The sequence below is a fragment of the Panthera uncia genome, chromosome B1 (assembly GCF_023721935.1).
Source record: "Panthera uncia isolate 11264 chromosome B1, Puncia_PCG_1.0, whole genome shotgun sequence".
Taxonomy (NCBI): Eukaryota; Metazoa; Chordata; class Mammalia; order Carnivora; family Felidae; genus Panthera; species Panthera uncia.
The window spans coordinates 30423172-30440039 of NC_064811.1; the positions used below are offsets into that span (position 1 = coordinate 30423172).

The 16868-nt window shown below is 41.6% G+C and overlaps 1 protein-coding gene across 1 annotated transcript in view; it reads left to right on the forward strand.

The window, feature by feature from the left end:
• LOC125922699 (NACHT and WD repeat domain-containing protein 2-like) overlaps nt 1-16868 on the forward strand; it is a 92484-nt gene that overhangs the window by 66852 nt on the left and 8764 nt on the right. Inside the window, exon 2 of the mRNA XM_049630422.1 lies at nt 9011-9099. Within this exon, the coding sequence (XP_049486379.1) occupies nt 9011-9099 (89 nt within the window). The remainder of the gene's footprint in view (nt 1-9010; nt 9100-16868) is intronic.

Consider the following 16868-nt stretch of genomic DNA (forward strand, 5'->3'; position numbering starts at 1 on the left):
TATATATATGTATGTTTGTTAAAACCAAACAGTGCAGTGTTACAGTCTTTTTTTCCAAGAAGCATGTAAAAGAGGTAACCAACTAAATAGAAGATATTTGCAAATGACATATCAGATAAAGAGTTTGTTTCCAAAATATATAAAGAACTGTTACAACTCAATACCCCCCCCCAAAAAAAATAATTCCATTTAAATGGTCATAAGACATGAACAGATATTTCTCCAAAGAAGACATCCACATGGCCAACAGACACATGAAAAGATGTTCAACATCACTCATCATCAGGGAAATACAAATCAAAACCACAATAAGATACTACCTCACATCCTTCAGAATGGCTAAAATCAAAAACACAGGAAACAACAAGTGTTGGCAATGACGTGGAGAAAAAGGAATCCTCTTGCACCATTGGTGGGAATGCAAACTGATGCAGCCGTTCTGGAAAACGGTATGGAAGTTCCTTTAAAAATTAACAGAACTACTTTACAATCCGGTAATCACATCACCGAGTATTTACCCAAAATATACAAAAACACTAATTCAGAGGGATACATGCACTCCTATGGGTATTGCTGCATTTTTTACAATGGCCGAACTATGGAAGCAGCCCAGATGTTCATTGATTGATGAATGGATAAAGGAACTGTGATATATATTCACAATGGAATATTGTTCATCCACAAAAAAGAATGAGATCTTGCCATTTGCAGCAATATGGATGGAGCTAAAGAATATAATGCTAAGCAAAATAAGTCAGAGAAAGACATGTACCATATGATCTCACTCATGTAGAATTTAAGAAACAAAACAAAGGAAAGAGAGACAAACCAAGAAACAGACTCTTAACTGTGAAGAACAAACCAATGTTTACCAGGGGGAGATGGATGGGAGGATGGGGGAAATGGGGGATAGGGATTAAAGAGTACACTTATTGTGATTAAAGAAGATAAAACGACGGGCGCCTGGGTGGCTCAGTCGGTTAAGCGTCCGACTTCGGCTCAGGTCATGATCTCGCGGTCTGTGAGTTCGAGCCCCGCGTCGGGCTCTGTGCTGACAGCTCAGAGCCTGGAGCTTGCTTCGGATTCTGTGTCTCCCTCTCTCTCTGACCCTCCCACATTTATGCTTTGTCTCTCCCTGCCTCAAAAATAAATAAACGTTAAAAAAAATTTTTTAAAAAGAAGATAAAATGATTAAAAATTTGTAAAAAGTATATAAAGGAATACAGAAAAAAATACATAATTATGTAATCTTTTTTTTACATGCTTATTTACCTTTTCACAGTGCTTTTCATTCTTTGTATGGATTTGTTAACGTCTGATGCCATTTCTTTTCAGTTTGGAGGACTTTCTTTATTTTTAATATTTTTAATATTAAATTAATATTTTAAAATTTTTAATGTTTACTTATTTGAGAGAGAGAGAAAGTGCAAGAAGGGGAGGGACAGAGAGAGAAACACAGAATCTGAAGCAGACTCCAGGCTCTGAGCTGTCAGCACAGAGCCTGATACGGGGCTTGAGCTGACAAACTGCATGATCGTGACCTGAGCCGAAGCTGGACACTTAACCGACTGAGCCACTTGGCTGCCCCTCTTTTGTAAATTCTTAATGCAGATCTGCTAGCCGCAGCGTTTCTCAATCTGTTTAAATTTGTTAATGTTCTTATTTCACTTTCTTTTCTCAAGTTTATGGAGGTACAATTGACAAAAATAAGTTGTAAATATTTAAGATGTACAACTTGATGTTTTGACACACACTGTGAATTAATCACGATCAAGCCAATTAATATATTCATCACTTCACATAGCCTTTTTTTCCTTTTTTTTTTTTTTTTTTTTTTTTTTGGTGATCACGCTTAGGATCTTGGCAAATTTAAAGCCTAAAATACAGTATTGTTAACTATATTCACATTTCTCTCTATATATTAGATCCACTTTTTCATCTTGCCTAAATGCAACTTTACACCCTTTGACCAACCCCTTCCCATGTCTCCCTTCAGCCCCTGGCACCGATCATTCTATTCTCTGCTGCTTTGAGTTTGACTATTTTAGATTCTACCTGTAAGTGGAATCATTTTCTGTGTCTTATTTCATTAACATCATGTCCTCCGGGTCTTTTTTTCTTTATACATAGTTTTATTAGATATGGAACTCTTGGTTGACCTTTTTCCCCCATTATTTGAGTATGTCATTCCATTGCCTTCTGGTTTCCATGCCTTCTCATGAGAAGTCAGCCCTTATTGTATTGTTTCCCTTAGTGTGATGAGTCATTTTTTGCTTGCTGTTTTCAAGATTTGCTCTTTATCTTTGGTTTCAACTGTTTGACTAGGTGTCTAACTGTGGATCTCTTAGTCATTACATATTTGGGTTCTTTGAACTTCACGGATGTGTAGATTACTGTTTTCCATTAAATTTGGGACATTTGCACAATTATTTCTTCAAAATTATCTTCCTCCTTTCTCTTACTCCTGTCCTTCTGGGACTCCCTTTACAACTATGTACCACTCCAGCAGATGCTGCCCACAGGTTTCTGGGAACTTGTTTATTTTTCTTTCTTCCTTAAACATGGTGACCTGAAGTTCTCTGAATACATCTTTAATAGCTGTTTTGCAGTCTTTGTTCTCTAAATCTCATATAGGAACCACCCACAGCTCATTTCTGTTGACTACTTTTTTATCCTGAATAGGTGTCACATTTTTCTGTTTCTTTATATATCTCAAGATTTTTTGTTAAAAAGTAGACATTTTAGGTAATACACTGTAACAGATCTGGATTCTGATTTTTACTTCTGAGTGGTGTTTTTTAATTTGTTGGCATTTTTTGTTTGTCTGTTTAGTTACTTGCCTGGACTAAATCCGTGGCATCGGTTCCCCACAGTGCAGGCTGCTGCTGTCTCTGCCCAGTTATTTGATGGTGATGGTGGTGATGATGAAGATATGCCTGACTTCCCAGGGATCACCCACTTTTCTCTGTAGCTTAATGTCTGTCAATGACTTCAAGAGTTTCTTCTCAAATGCCTCAAGCCAGTAGGGCTTCTGTTCTCTGCCAGTTTGTGTGGGCTGGGGAACACATGCAAAGCTTAGCCAGTGTTTAAGTCTATCCCAACTTTTACTTTCCACCCAGGCTTATGTTTACACTGCCTATGTACACAGGCTCAAAGTCAGCCACAAATACGGGGGTAGCTTTCAGTCTCTCTTGTGTTTGTGGGTAGCCTTCCCATCAGCTAGGAATTTGCAGAGAACTTAACAAGGCCTTCCATGACTGTTTATTTCCTTGGTCTCCTTTTTACATTTGGGTGAAACTATAGGTTGGCTGAGCCACAGAGGTCTCTCTACCTCTGAGACCACTGCTGCTGCCAACAACACGGATGGCCATGGAGTGTTCCCATGCTCCGCTCCAGATCAAGCAAGCGCTCTCTGGCAATGAAGTTGTTGATACTCACAGCTTGACCTTCTCTGACATGGGAAGGGGTGTGGCAGTTAAAGAGGAATGGGACAGTCCCATAGATTCTCACTGTTCTCACCCAGAGTTGAGTGGTTTTTCATGAAAGTCATTTCCCAGTTTGCTTTATGCCTTTGGTCTTTGGTGAATTACTTGAAAACGATATTGCATTTTGATTTGTGTTAGCTTTGTGGAGACACATTCTTTAGTTGGGATTAATCAATGTTTTCATTGTAGATAGCATCTATTTGCCCATTCACTTATTGACTGTGTACTGGGGTCTGCTTTAATTTCCACATTGCAGAGGTGAATGAGAAAGTCCCAGCATGTCATGAACTCACAAGTCTATTAGGGGAGACAAATTAAAAATTAAAACATAGTATACGATGATACATAGGAGTGAGCACAGTGCTGTGGGATGAGCTAGACAGAGCATGCCGGCCTCTGAGTAGTAAGAAATCACTAAGTATACTACCTTTGATTGGGCCTAAGAAAGGTCAAAGTCTGCCAGGCAAAGGGGATGCAAGGATAAAGAATTCTGAGCATGGAAAGCAGTATGTATTAAGGACAAGGGTTGGGTTCAAGTAATAGCTGAAAATGGACCCAGGAGGGTCCATGGTAGAGAGCAGTAGAACATGGAACTTAGCTAGAAAACACATTTACGTCTACTGAACTTTACAGCCTTTGTCTTCTGGGCCACCAGATTCCAGCCAAGACCTGCATTGATCAGACTAGTTATTGCTTTTCTTTTGTCTTGGATTTCTCTCCGTCTGTTCTCTGGAGTATAAGACTGCAATGAGGAGGGACAGATAACAGGTCAGTCAAATAGGAGACTTGGGGACCCTTCGGGTTGAGAGATGGTGAGTACAAAACTAGAGAGTGGCCAGATTCAAAAGATGTTTGTGATCAAATTGACAGGATTTGGTGATACATATAAGGGTAAGCGTGGCTGGTTGGGCACAGAGGGCTTAGAGGGTGTAGAGAGGAGCCAACCTCTGGAAGCCATCAGATAAGAAATCAACCCAAACAAAAACACAGAAGCCAGGTAGGGTGTCCAGAGGAATCACTGGCTGACAGGCCAGGGGAAGAAAGAGAACCCAGGCAAGAGCAGATGTACAGAAATCTGGGAGGCTGGGCTGGAACAACAGTTGTAGCAGAGGGTGTGGGCTGGATCCTAAATGAATTTTCTGAGCTGCCTGGATGGAAGCGACTTAATCAAATGCCCCTGGCCTTAAGTTTGGGTGAGGCAGGGACAGTAAGAAGTCCCAGTGCAACATGGTCGTGTTGGCATTTTTATTTCTTTCTTTTTAATGTTTATTTTTGAGAGACAGAGAACGAGTTGGGGAGGGGCAGAGAGACAGGGAGACAGAGAATCCGAGGCAGGCTCCTTGCTGTCACTGCAAAGCCCGGTGCAGGGTCGAACTCACGAGCTGTGAGATCATGACCTGAGCTGAAGTCGGACGCTCGACCGACTGAGCCACCCAGGGCGCGGCCCTTGGCACTTTTATTTTTGATAGAAATTTGGCATTAATCTAAATCCCTCATGAAGTGGGATACATGGTATTGATTAATAATACTCCCTCAACTAAGGCTTTTCCTGTGGGTAACTCAGACACGGCATTAGAAACGATCATTAACTCTGAGATCATTGAGGAATTGTAGAAAACAACTTCTTAAAAACCTAGTAGTGCTGCCCAAGTGTTAATGTATCTTTTCAAAGCGCTAAGGAGCTGAGCAGATACAAATGGATGCAGTGACTATGTAGAAAGAGTAAATGATGACATACCTTGTGTCTGACCTACACTTTTTAAAGAGGTCTCTTTTTATGTGTGACATTTTGTAACTTAATTTTTCCTGTTTATGACATTCTAATGTTTTTTTAATTGCCAACCATCCGGATTTGCTGTTAGTATGAATTAGGTTTTTTAATATAATTAAGCCAGCTTATCTGCCACCCATTATAACTAATCCATTCTGTCTTAATTACTTTTCCATTTCCAGAGCCATTCATCACCTATTAATACAAATATAGGAAAATCTGAGACTTTTTTGTAACATAAGTAACACAAAATGTCTGTGAGATATGTGCATATGTTTTCTTCCTATTTTTAGGAAAGGTCAACATGACTTGGTAAAATGTATTAGCATTCTGCCAGAAACACAGAAACCAAAAAAGAAACCAGTATTTCAGCCCATTCACTTACCTCATGAAACCAACTTTATAAGCCACATCGTTTATTTCCCACAATTTCCCCTAGTCTTGATTCTGGGTCCATCCAGCGACAAATTGTGATGTAGGAAGCCCTTCTGTTTCCGGAGGTAATTACAAGGAAGCATTGCCTGTCAGCTCATTTTGGTCACTGGTGCATGTGTGGGTTTTTTTTTTTTTCATTCACTCATTTCTTTTTTTTTTTTTTTTTTTTTTTTTTTTTTTTCAACGTTTATTTTATTTTTGGGACAGAGAGAGACAGAGCATGAACGGGGGAGGGACAGAGAGAGAGGGAGACACAGAATCGGAAACAGGCTCCAGGCTCCGAGCCATCAGCCCAGAGCCCAATGCGGGGCTCGAACTCACGGACCGTGAGATCGTGACCTGGCTGAAGTCGGACGCTTAACCGACTGCGCCACCCAGGCGCCCCTCATTCACTCATTTCTTAATCGAGCACAACTCTGATCACTGGCGATGTCGCAGTAAACGAGACAGCAGAAGGGTTCTGACTCTTTGAGCTCACATTGCAGTAGGAGAGACAAACAGTAACTGAATAGCAACAGTAAAGTGATGAGTAATGTGCAAAAGACTTGAGAGGTGATGTGACAGAGAGTGGTTCGTAGATGGAGGGCTCAAAGAGGCCTCTCTGAGGAGGTGGCTGTAAAACTGACACTTGAATGACAGGAGATGCCTTGAGATGATCACAGGACTAACCATTACAGGAGGAAGTCACAGCTAGCCTGAAGGCCGTGAGTAGGCGTGTAATCCAGTAGTGGTAAGAGATCCCTTTGGGGGAGGGAGAACATTCAAGGTAAGAGGCATGGATGTCATTCCCAGTGCCTTGCAGAGCCCCTGGAGGGCTTTCTGTGATCTGATTGGCGTTTGTAAAAGAGGAGTCTGGCTTCTCTGTGGAGAATGGTTTGAAGGGGGCAAGAATGAGAACAGAGAGGCAGAGTCCAGATGAGAGGTGAGTTCAGCATTCCTTAACCATTCTATGAAGTTAGTCTATGTGTCATTTTCAAAGATTGTTTCTTTGCACCGTTGCATATTTCCTCTGGTTAGAGTGAACTATGTAGCATACGGCTCTCTAGATTCAAATCCAGCTTCTCTAACTTAGTGGTCATATGACTCAGGCAAGTCTCTTAACTTCTCTGTATTTCAGTTTCCTCTTGTAAAAAAAATGGAATAATAATTTTACCCATTTCAGAGAGTTGTTGTCAGAGGGACTAAGAAAATACACATAGAAATACTTAATACACGACTACAGTAAGCATTTGGTAAATATTAGAGATTAGAGACTATATTTCTGTCTTATCCTCATAATATGGCACGTTCAGATGGCTGTACCTAGTAATGAGTTACAATAACATATTAAAGAAATAATTTCTGCTCCTTCCATCATTTCATAGTTTCTCATGTTATTTTGATACTACGTTAGTATACCTTAATAGCCCTTGTTTACTTAATTATGTAATATAATCATATTATGCATGTTATTTCCAGCTTCCACATCTGGTAGTAGTTAATTTTAATGTTAATTTTTAAATGTTTGTTTATTTTGAGAGAGAGAGACCACGTGCACATGTGCGCACTAGTAGGGGAAGGGCAGAAAGAGAGGAGGAGAGAATCCCAAGCAGGCTCCACACTATTAGTGCAGAGCACAGGACTTGATCCCATAAACCATGAGATCATAATCTGAGCTGAAACCAAGAGTTGGACACTCAACTGACTGAGCCACCCAGGCACCCCAATATTTGTTTATTTTTAAAGTGACTTTTGTTACTTGTGTTTTAAACATGTACAGCCTTTTAGAGAGATTGGTTGAATATTAATCAGCTTTACTGCAAAGTTAGTGTTTTCAGCCCTTAAAATGGGGTGAAGGGGATGGGGCTCTGATCCTGAGATGATATAAACCCTGTAAAAGCTTAGCATACTGCCTCCACTAGTGCCTTAACAGCCCGAGGGCACTGCTCAAATGTACCACTCGGTCCTCCAGCTTTCCCTTTAAACTGAGGGTCCATGATGGATCTACGGTTAGAAAAGACTCTGACCATTTGGACCATATGGTGATTTAGAAGGCTTGTATTGAGTTTCTGGTTTCCCTGTAAATACGGGTTTCTGTCACTTTGTCAGCCTCCAGCTGCATTTCAGACTCTTGAGATTGGTTATTTACATCTCAAAATAGTCTTGAGAATAGTAGGAAAGTAGAGTAGGTCAGCACATCATATGGTTGAATTTGCATGGACAGACGAACTTGAGAATAATAAGGCAAGTCTTTTAAACTGGCTCTTAGTTATAAATGCAGTATGCAAATGTTTTGTAGTTATGGCTGGGATTGAGGTACATTTGGCAAATGTTAATTTTTATGAGATAAGACATTAACCTAATTTTTAAAATCTCTGTTCTCCTCTTTCACTGAAGTTAGTTGGGCAGGGAACAGCCTGTCTTTGCTGTAAGCATTTTACAGCGTCATCATCGATGCAGATAATCACCCAGCACAGGTGGCTTTGGAAAGCCCTTTCTGTGCAAAACACTTGACATTAAATACATACATATTCTGTGGTTCTTCCGGTTTCAAGTTCTCTGTTTCTTCTTGTATGTTTTTTTTTTTTAATGATGCAAATTGTAACATGATTTTGAAGTTTTTACGTGGTGTGGAACATGTGACACAATTCCCCTCTCTGATAAACAGGCAGTCCCTGTGCCCAGGGTGGCAGGCGTTACTCTGCTAAACCATTGGCCAGTGGAATCTACCAAATTTGGATGTTGGCTCCCACAATTTGTCCCTCCTCACTTTTGCGTTGATTGCATGGATGCCGTACTGAATTTTGTAAAAGTCTAATTAGTTCTAAGTACTATAGGAATGATGATAGAGATTGAATTTTTTTGGAAATTGGTAACTAAATGTGTGTGTGTGTGTGTGTGTGTGTGTGTGTGTGTGTGTGTGATTTTGTAACTTTTACACTTAATGGGGCTAAAACATGTCATAGCCAATAGCCCTATGATTTTTTCTTCTGTCTCTTCCAAAGACAGCACATCTGGCTATTTAAGAGATTCATGTGAGGGTCCGCGTGGGCATAAAGGCTCAAATATGAATTCCCAGCCCTGTCACATACACGGAACTGACCAGTGAGACTCCCATCCATTCCCCAGGCTTCCTGTGCGTGTCTGGAAGAGGGGTCACTACTCCCCGTCCCCTATTAGGAACAGGGCTCCCCAGCTTGTCAGATATCCCATCATTTCACAGTTGGCACCCAATCTGGTTATATTAATGTTAATATTAATTGTAAGTTTACCTTGTTTTTCCAGAAATACATATGTGTGGACATAACTCCCTCTCTATGTGTTTGTTTTTCTACCACAGACACAGGAGCAGAAAGACAGGCACTAAGAGAAAATGTGTATCCTAAATTGAGAGAATTCTGCAGAGAAAACTATGGATTAGAATTTCAGGTAACTCTGACATTAATTTCATTTTTAATAATGTTAGCTAAATAATGTTTGTGTTTATTTATTGTCACAGCTTCGGTGTTACAAACCAAGTTTTAAGCCCCCCCCCCCAAATTTTACTTCTTTAAGCATGGGTAAAAAGAACAGTGGAAAATGGAAATAAAATATTTAGTTATTTTTGATGCTTTGCACTTTTATGCTGTTTGTTGGACCCTGCCTGGTATTGGCTCACCTTTTCCCTGTAACCATGTTTGTTTGCCTCTTGGCAATCTCCTCTATTTTCAAAAAGGTGAAGGTTGCTGAGCACCTGTCTTAGGCTGTGGTCGCTGGAAAGGTTTTACATCTAAAAATTGGGACCAGCTTTCTCACAGGTGGTTGTTTTCTTTGTTCGGTTTTGTTTTGTTTTGAGCAACTGGCCAGTCCTTGCCTTCTATCTTGCCTTTTAGTTGTTGTTCACATTGTAGAATGTCCTTTTTCCTATTTCAGGGATTTGCCATTTAAAAAAAAAAATTACATCAACCTTTCAAGAGACAGTAACTCTTCATGTCATTGCTAAAGTTCATGAACACCCTGGCATTTATAGATACCACGGATTTTGCCACCTAATAAAAAGTATTAGAAAACATTGGGCGTATCTTGAATATCCAGAAATTTAAAAAGTAAATGCCTCCTGCAACAGATAATTTTTCAATCTCATTTACAATGGACATCTTATTTCTCCAGTGCTATCTTAACTACATGTTTCCACTGTTAAGTGAGGAATAAAATGTACCAGAGGTTTGTGGTATAAGAGTGCAAAATGCATCTTTGTTAGTGGAAGAAAACTTCACCCTTCATTTATTTCCTCCTGAATATTTTATCTTGGTACACTTAATGATGCTTTCTCATCTGATGGATAAATTAGTTGGTCTCAAAATGACTCCATTCTCTGTGCATACTGTAAGTCAGCAACAGGCCATTATGACACACATATTGAACAGTTACTCACAAGTCACGAATTGCTAGATAAATTGTGAGCCTAAATTAAATCCCTTGTTGTGAATTCAGCACTGCCTTCCCTGGGGAATCTGGTTCTACTGATAACAGGATCTCAACTGTTACAAAAATTCTGATCTGTCAAGATTCCCAAAGACTTAGACACTCCTTGGGGACTCAGTTACTATAGAGAAAAAGATGTGGCCAAGCACGTTAATCCCATATTTGAGTTTGTTTGGATTTGCATTATTTTTTTTTTTTTTTTAGTAGAGGGAGGGAGTTGTTGAGCTACAGACCAGCCTGCATACAACATGGTATTAAGATTAGCTGAGAGGAAAAAGAAGAAAAATATATTTTTCTAAATTATAAGTAGTCCCAGGAAAAGAGAAATAAAGCCAAAGGAAAACTGTAGAAGGCAGGGTCCATAGAATAAATTGACAGCAAGGATCATTGAACGAGGCAGGTGCATTGAACGAGTCTTTGAGATGCCAGGAAGCAGTGGAAACCACACTGGGCAAAAAAGAGCTGGAAGTGAAGCCCGGCTTTCCACTGTGACTCCTTTAGTCCGGTGTCTGAAACACGGGGGTGGTGACCACTTCTGTGTCTGAGGCTGTGTTTGGAATGAAAGTTTGCTAGTTCGCATTTGCTTCCCACCTTCTGAGCTTCCCACCTTCTGAATCTTCTAAAAATATACTTCTTAGTATAGTCTCTTCTAGTAAGTTGTTTATAGATCTCCCTAAGGGTATGTTTTCTAGTGAGATGGTTTTCTTCCCTCAAGTGCAACAAAATATGACGCTGGAAGATTCGTGAAGAAAACAAACAAACAAACAAAAACAACTTCTCTATATATTACTCTGGATTTCATCATTGGCTGTGCATTGAACCCAGAAGAAGTGAATTTCCTAGGTTTACTTAAATATGCACCGATCTGTTTTATGCTTCCTTGCCTTTGTTTATGCTGTCCTTTCCACCTGCAGTGCTCTGCAGCCTGCTTCCCTCCCTGAATAAGTCCTACTTATTCAGTTATATACATTAAAAAATGTTTAATGTATATTTATTTTTGAGAGAGGGAGACACAGAGTGCGAGTGGGGGAGGGGCAGAGAGAGAGAGAGGGAGACACAAAATCTGAAGTGAGCGCCAAGCTGTGAGCTGTCAGCACAGAGCCCTATGCGGGTCTCAAACGGTGAGATCAGACCGGAGACAGAGTCGGACACTTAACCGACGGAGCCCCCAGGTGCCCCTAAGTCCTACTCATTCTTAAGACTATGCCTATAGATCTTAAGTCATGCCCCTCTCCTCACCACCGCCCAGTAGCTATGTGTCCTCCGTGTGGTTCCTTGAATACTTCAAGCCTGTTCCCGTTTCAGGGTTTTGCCCTGGCTGCGCTTTCTCTGTAAGCATGTTCACCCCCCTCATCTTCACGTGGGAGTTTCCTTATTATTCTCCAGGTCTCCACAAAAATGCTACTTCCTAGAGATACTTCCCTAGCGACCCAGTCTAAAGTGAGCACCTAGGAGACTTCTTTTACGTCACCCTATTTTAGTTATTTGCATAGCATGTCTCAACACTGGATATTTGCCTTTTTTCACATATTGGCTTGCTTATTATCTCTCTCCCACTAGATTGTAAGTTTCACAAGAATAAGGACTTCTCTGCTTTCTTGACAGCTCCCCTCCGAGTTCTAGAATAGTGCCTGACACATAGTATAACTCTGTAGGAATGTGTTGAACAAGTGAATGCCTTTCTGAGCATATGAATGAATGAAGTCTAAGTCCAGCATTACTTGCTTAAGGAAGTTTTCTCTGATCCTCTGGCCCCTCCTGGGATATGCCATGTACCCTCCTCTTTGCTCCCCTATAATCCTAGGCATAACTCAACAGTGCATCCAGTTTGTTCAAGAAGTGTTTGTTAACCAATGAACACATGCCAGCCAAGTGCTGGGAACACAAAAACAAACCAATCAGACCCTCTTCTTGTGGAGCTTCCAGTATTGTTGGGGGTGGCAGACAATAAACAATATATCCCAGTGGTTATGGATGCATTTTCTTGAGTAAATGCTTTTAAGAAAAGTAAGACAGGATAAGGGGGTTAGGGAATGCCAGGTAGTCAGAGAAGGACTCCTTAATAAGACCTTTGGACAGAGGTCTGTAGAAAATGAAGGAGCAAGTCTTACAGATGCCTTGGTAGGAGAATTCCAGGCATAGGCAACAAGGAAAAGGGTCTGAGGACCCTTGTGGGAGAGGACATCAGGTTCAGATCATATGGGACCTTGTGGGCCAAGATTAAGGACTTTGTACGGTTAAGAAGGGAAAGGAGGACGTTATAGGATTTACATTTAAGAGAGTCATTCAAGGGGCGCCTGGGTGGCTCAGGTGGTTAAGCGTCCGACTTTGGCTCAGTTCATGATCTCACAGTTCATGCGTTCGAGACCCACGTTTGGCTCTGTGCTGACAGCTCAGAGCCTGGAGCCTGCTTCAAATTCTGTCCCTCCCTCTCTCTCTGCCCCTCCCCTTCTCATTCTCTGTCTCTCTCTATTTCTTAAAAATGAATTAATGTTAAAAAAAAAAAAAAAGACCTGTAAGAGAGTCACTCAAGCTCTGTGAGGAGACTGGAATGGGGTGCAGGAAAAGGTAGAAGCAGGAGAACAGTGCAAGTTAAGAAATGATCACGGCATGGACTAGAATGAGCGACGGAGAGAACGAGACATCTGGTGAGGTCAAGTTTTCATCATCTGTCTCTAAGGTCTGCAAGTTCTCAGGATTGGAATTGTCTTACTCATCTTATCCCAGTGATGAGTCATGTGTCTGGCACATAGTAGGCTGTTGAGTTAAATATTTATTAAATTGGTAGAATATACAGTTATGTTTTACACAAGGCCTTAAAACTCTCTCTCTCTCTCTCTCTTATATATATATATGCCTGTTGGTCAGGCTTTTTTCTCTGTTTCCTTAATCTTTTCATTTAAACTAAGATATTCATTCATTCATTCTTGGAGTATGCACTAAGAATATATAAATCTGCCCCGCCCAGCACCCACTGTTACTCTGAACTAGGAGTAAGCCAGGTTAGGGCAGGAACCTCTAAAGGGGGTGCTTGACTCATGGGCACTTAGGACACCTCCATTTTGAAAGTGATTTTCATGTGAGTCCAGCCACTCAACTCGGTATCATTCCTGAAGAATATCTTCTCTCCTGGGTGGCTCGGTCAGTTAAGCATCCGACTTAGGCTCAGGCCAGGATCTCACTGTTTACGAGTTCAAGCCCTGCCTCGGGGTCTCTGTTGTCAGCACAGAGCCTGCTTCAGATTCTCTGTTCCCCTCTCTCTCTGCCCCTTCCCCACTTGTGTGCATGCTTGTCAAAAATAAAATTAAAAAAAGAAAAAAAACTGATAGCCAGCTTCTTCAGTGGCATCTAGTATTTATCTCACTTCATCTTATTCCCCAATGTTCATAAACCTGTTCCTTTTCTTCACCTTTAACATCCAGTACACCCCGGGTGTTTTTAATCCTTAGACCCCCAGTAAGAGTGCTGTCTTCCCCCTAAGCTGGTGCCTCTGAGTGATCCCCATGTCCTCATATCTGGCTCTCTTCCCTCCAGAGTTACATGAAGATAAGTCTCTATTTTTGGAATGTTAATATATGTGAAATGGAAGCCATCCCTCTCCTTTTGTCCAGTTTCTCAATTGCTATTGTTTTCTAGTCTTCAAAACTTCAAGATCTTAGCTTCCAGCACATTCTTCACCTTTTATAATCTACAAACTGCCCCTATTCTTGTTGATTCACCTGCCACAGCATTTCTTAGAAATTCACCTTTTTCTTCCCATTTCACAAGGCTCTGTCTTTATTCAGCCTTCTGTTTCTTAGATGCTGAATGACTATGGCATTTTCCAATTCTCTCCCAGCACTGGGCATTTTGTCTTCTGGTCCAGACTGTCCACAGCTGCTCAGATCATCTTCCTTAAACAGTATTTATCAGATTTAATTCATTGTAAGATGGTTTTTTTTTCACATTTTTACTTCTCAGAAATCAGAATTCATCTTACAAATAGCACATCCTGATGTAATTGGCAGTGCATTTCTGTTTTTAGTGGAACATACAGTATTGGAGCAGCCTACAACTCCTGATGTTTTGGATTCAGTGAAATACAGTGAATTATGTCATTTATGGAGTGTAGTAGAAACAGCATGAATTTTTCTGTTAGAAAGACTAGGATTCAAATGCTGGGTCTGCAAATTACCAGTTCTGTGAGTCTGAACAAATTGCTTGATTTTTTTGACATTAGTTGACTGTTCTGTAAAATGAATGGGGGGTAGTGTTTATCTTCCCAGATTGTTTTGCGAAGGCACAAGATGACACGAAGCCCCTGGCATGTGGAAGGCACTCCGCCAATGTTCATTTGTTACTGCCTCTCGCCTTTTTAAGTCTCCTCTCCTGATTAAGAACCCGGTGTAATGAAATGATTTATGTGCATTTTCTTTTGCCTTTCTAAGTACAGCAGGAGACTTCTGACCAGAGGCATCTATCTGTCTGAGGGGTGCTCAATGTCTGGTACAGAAGGAATACAAACGGGAAGAATGGTTAGGAAATACTGTGCCGCATACAAGAAAGACCAGAACCTTAAAGGTCAGGCTGTTGGCTTGAGAGAAGATTTTGGTAAATTCGTTTAATCCTTTAGCACATCGACCAGTACTGTAGGACTCTGAGCCTGGAGGTCTAAAGTGTAGAGAAAAGGGCCGAGTTTGTCCATAAGGCAGAACCAGAACCCTCCCCCTGTAGCCTCCTGGAAAGTGATAGAAGGAGAGAGAAAGGCAGAGTCAGCACGTATACCTTTCCTTTCCTTCCTCTGAGTTCTGCTTCAGAGAAGGGGCCATGGGTTAGATAAGTGAAAATGAGTGGGAAAATAGGTAGCACTAAGGGCACCTTGCCTGTGCTCTCTACTTGGGACTCTGGAAAGAGATGGCCAGACAGTAACCACCCTTCCCCGACCCCACCCCAACCCTGCAAACAGACCTGGGCTTGGCCACATCATGGCCGTGGCAGCAAGTGACGACTAGGCTTAACTTTCCCAGGCTGCTCTCAGTTATCGTGTGTCGTATATTCTGAGTTAAGAGCCAGTGCTAGTCTCCACGACCGGAAGAGGTGGCCGCACAAAAGGCCGTGGTGAAGAAACTGGACGGAGCATGGGCCCATGGCTTGGGGCAGCTCATCCACAGCAGGGGAAGCTGGCCTGGCTTGGCTGGAGAGCAACACGAGGCTCTGACCCAGCTGAGAGGGAAAGACCAGTCCCTGGGTGACTGATGCCAGCAGCCAGTGGGCATCACCTGGGGGCCACGCCCAAGCACTCTCATGTTTTCCCTTCAGGATATGAGGTCACCTGGATATCATCTTAGGGAAAAGAAGCAGGGGAACAGGGAAGCCATGTCTTTTGAGAAACTCGGCATTTTGATCCAAGAGAGAATAAGCACCTAACAGAGTCCTGGAGAACATCAGTTTACACTAAGGTTTAAATTGGGTAAAACTGAAAGTTCACGGTCTCGTGCTAGCCAGAGGGTGGAGACTTGGACAGGAGGCACAAACTGGTCTTAGAATTAAGAAGCTGCGCTGTCTGTATGTATCCGAGTTGTAGGTTGAGTGAAAGTCCATGTGTCTTACACTACCTTCACCTTGCTAACGATTACCAAGTTGAACAATCGCTTGGTCTCACACTGAAGGTCCATCCGCGGTTGCCCCCACCCACTCTTCCTCCGCCACAGCCCTCCTGCTCTGTCGAGCCCAGCCTCCTGCTCTATGCTGATTTTTTTCCTTGCAGCCGTCTGCCTGCTCACAAATCTCAAAATGTCTTTGCCTCCTGAGTTGCCAGAATACATCATTGGCTTCATAATTGACAGGCTGTGTTGTGATGCCCTTGATTTTTTCTCCACATTGTCAGCTGATGGACTTTTCCATTTCCTGTTAATCAAATGCGTGCTTCTTAAGTGAAATGTATATCCTCTTATGGAATCACAGGTTGTTTCACTCAGGCAAGCACTTCAATTTGTCTAGCTCACTTCACATTTCAGTTCTGCCCATCAGTGCCTGGACAGGTCTTACCAACTTGATATTCCGTAGAAGTATTATAAGTGTGTGACATCATCTTTCTCCCATCCATGAGCCCATTGGTTACAAGAGGGAAGGAAGATTAATAGAGATGAGAAAGAGAAGGAAAGCAGTATGTCATAATTGACCTTCATTGTTCTAGTGTGATTGTAAGTGTTGGCTCACCATTTCTGCAGCACGGAGCGGCTCTTCTGGAATTCTCCTGCCTGACTTCCCAAGACAGTATTCTTGTTCCTCCTTTACCTGGTGTGCACAGACAATCTTCTGCCTAATATTTCTCCTAAATATAGAGCAGTGGCACTGTGGGGAGCTCCAGAATTTACTGGAGGAGCTATATACTTTGCTGAACATTTAATTCTGCTAAATTGTGGCTGGCTGATTACCCCAACGCTGAAAATCACCCAAGATTAGTCCTCCAGTAAGCAGAATGAGAGATCCTCATTTGCAGGTGACATTTACGTGTCCCAGTTGGGTACAATCACCGTGAAGCCTTTCTCAGATTCTTAACACAAGGCACCTATTTCTTCCTATCCTCATTTTTTATTTCTTATAGTAGAGAGAGGAGACCTTTTAACAAGACTGCGCCGTAGAAAGAGCACTCTTATTTAAGAGATCTGATTTGTCAATAATTAGTTGTAAACCATCGAAAAAGTAACTTTAGCTCAGTTTTCTTGTTTCTTCTACTTGATCTGTATTTTCTT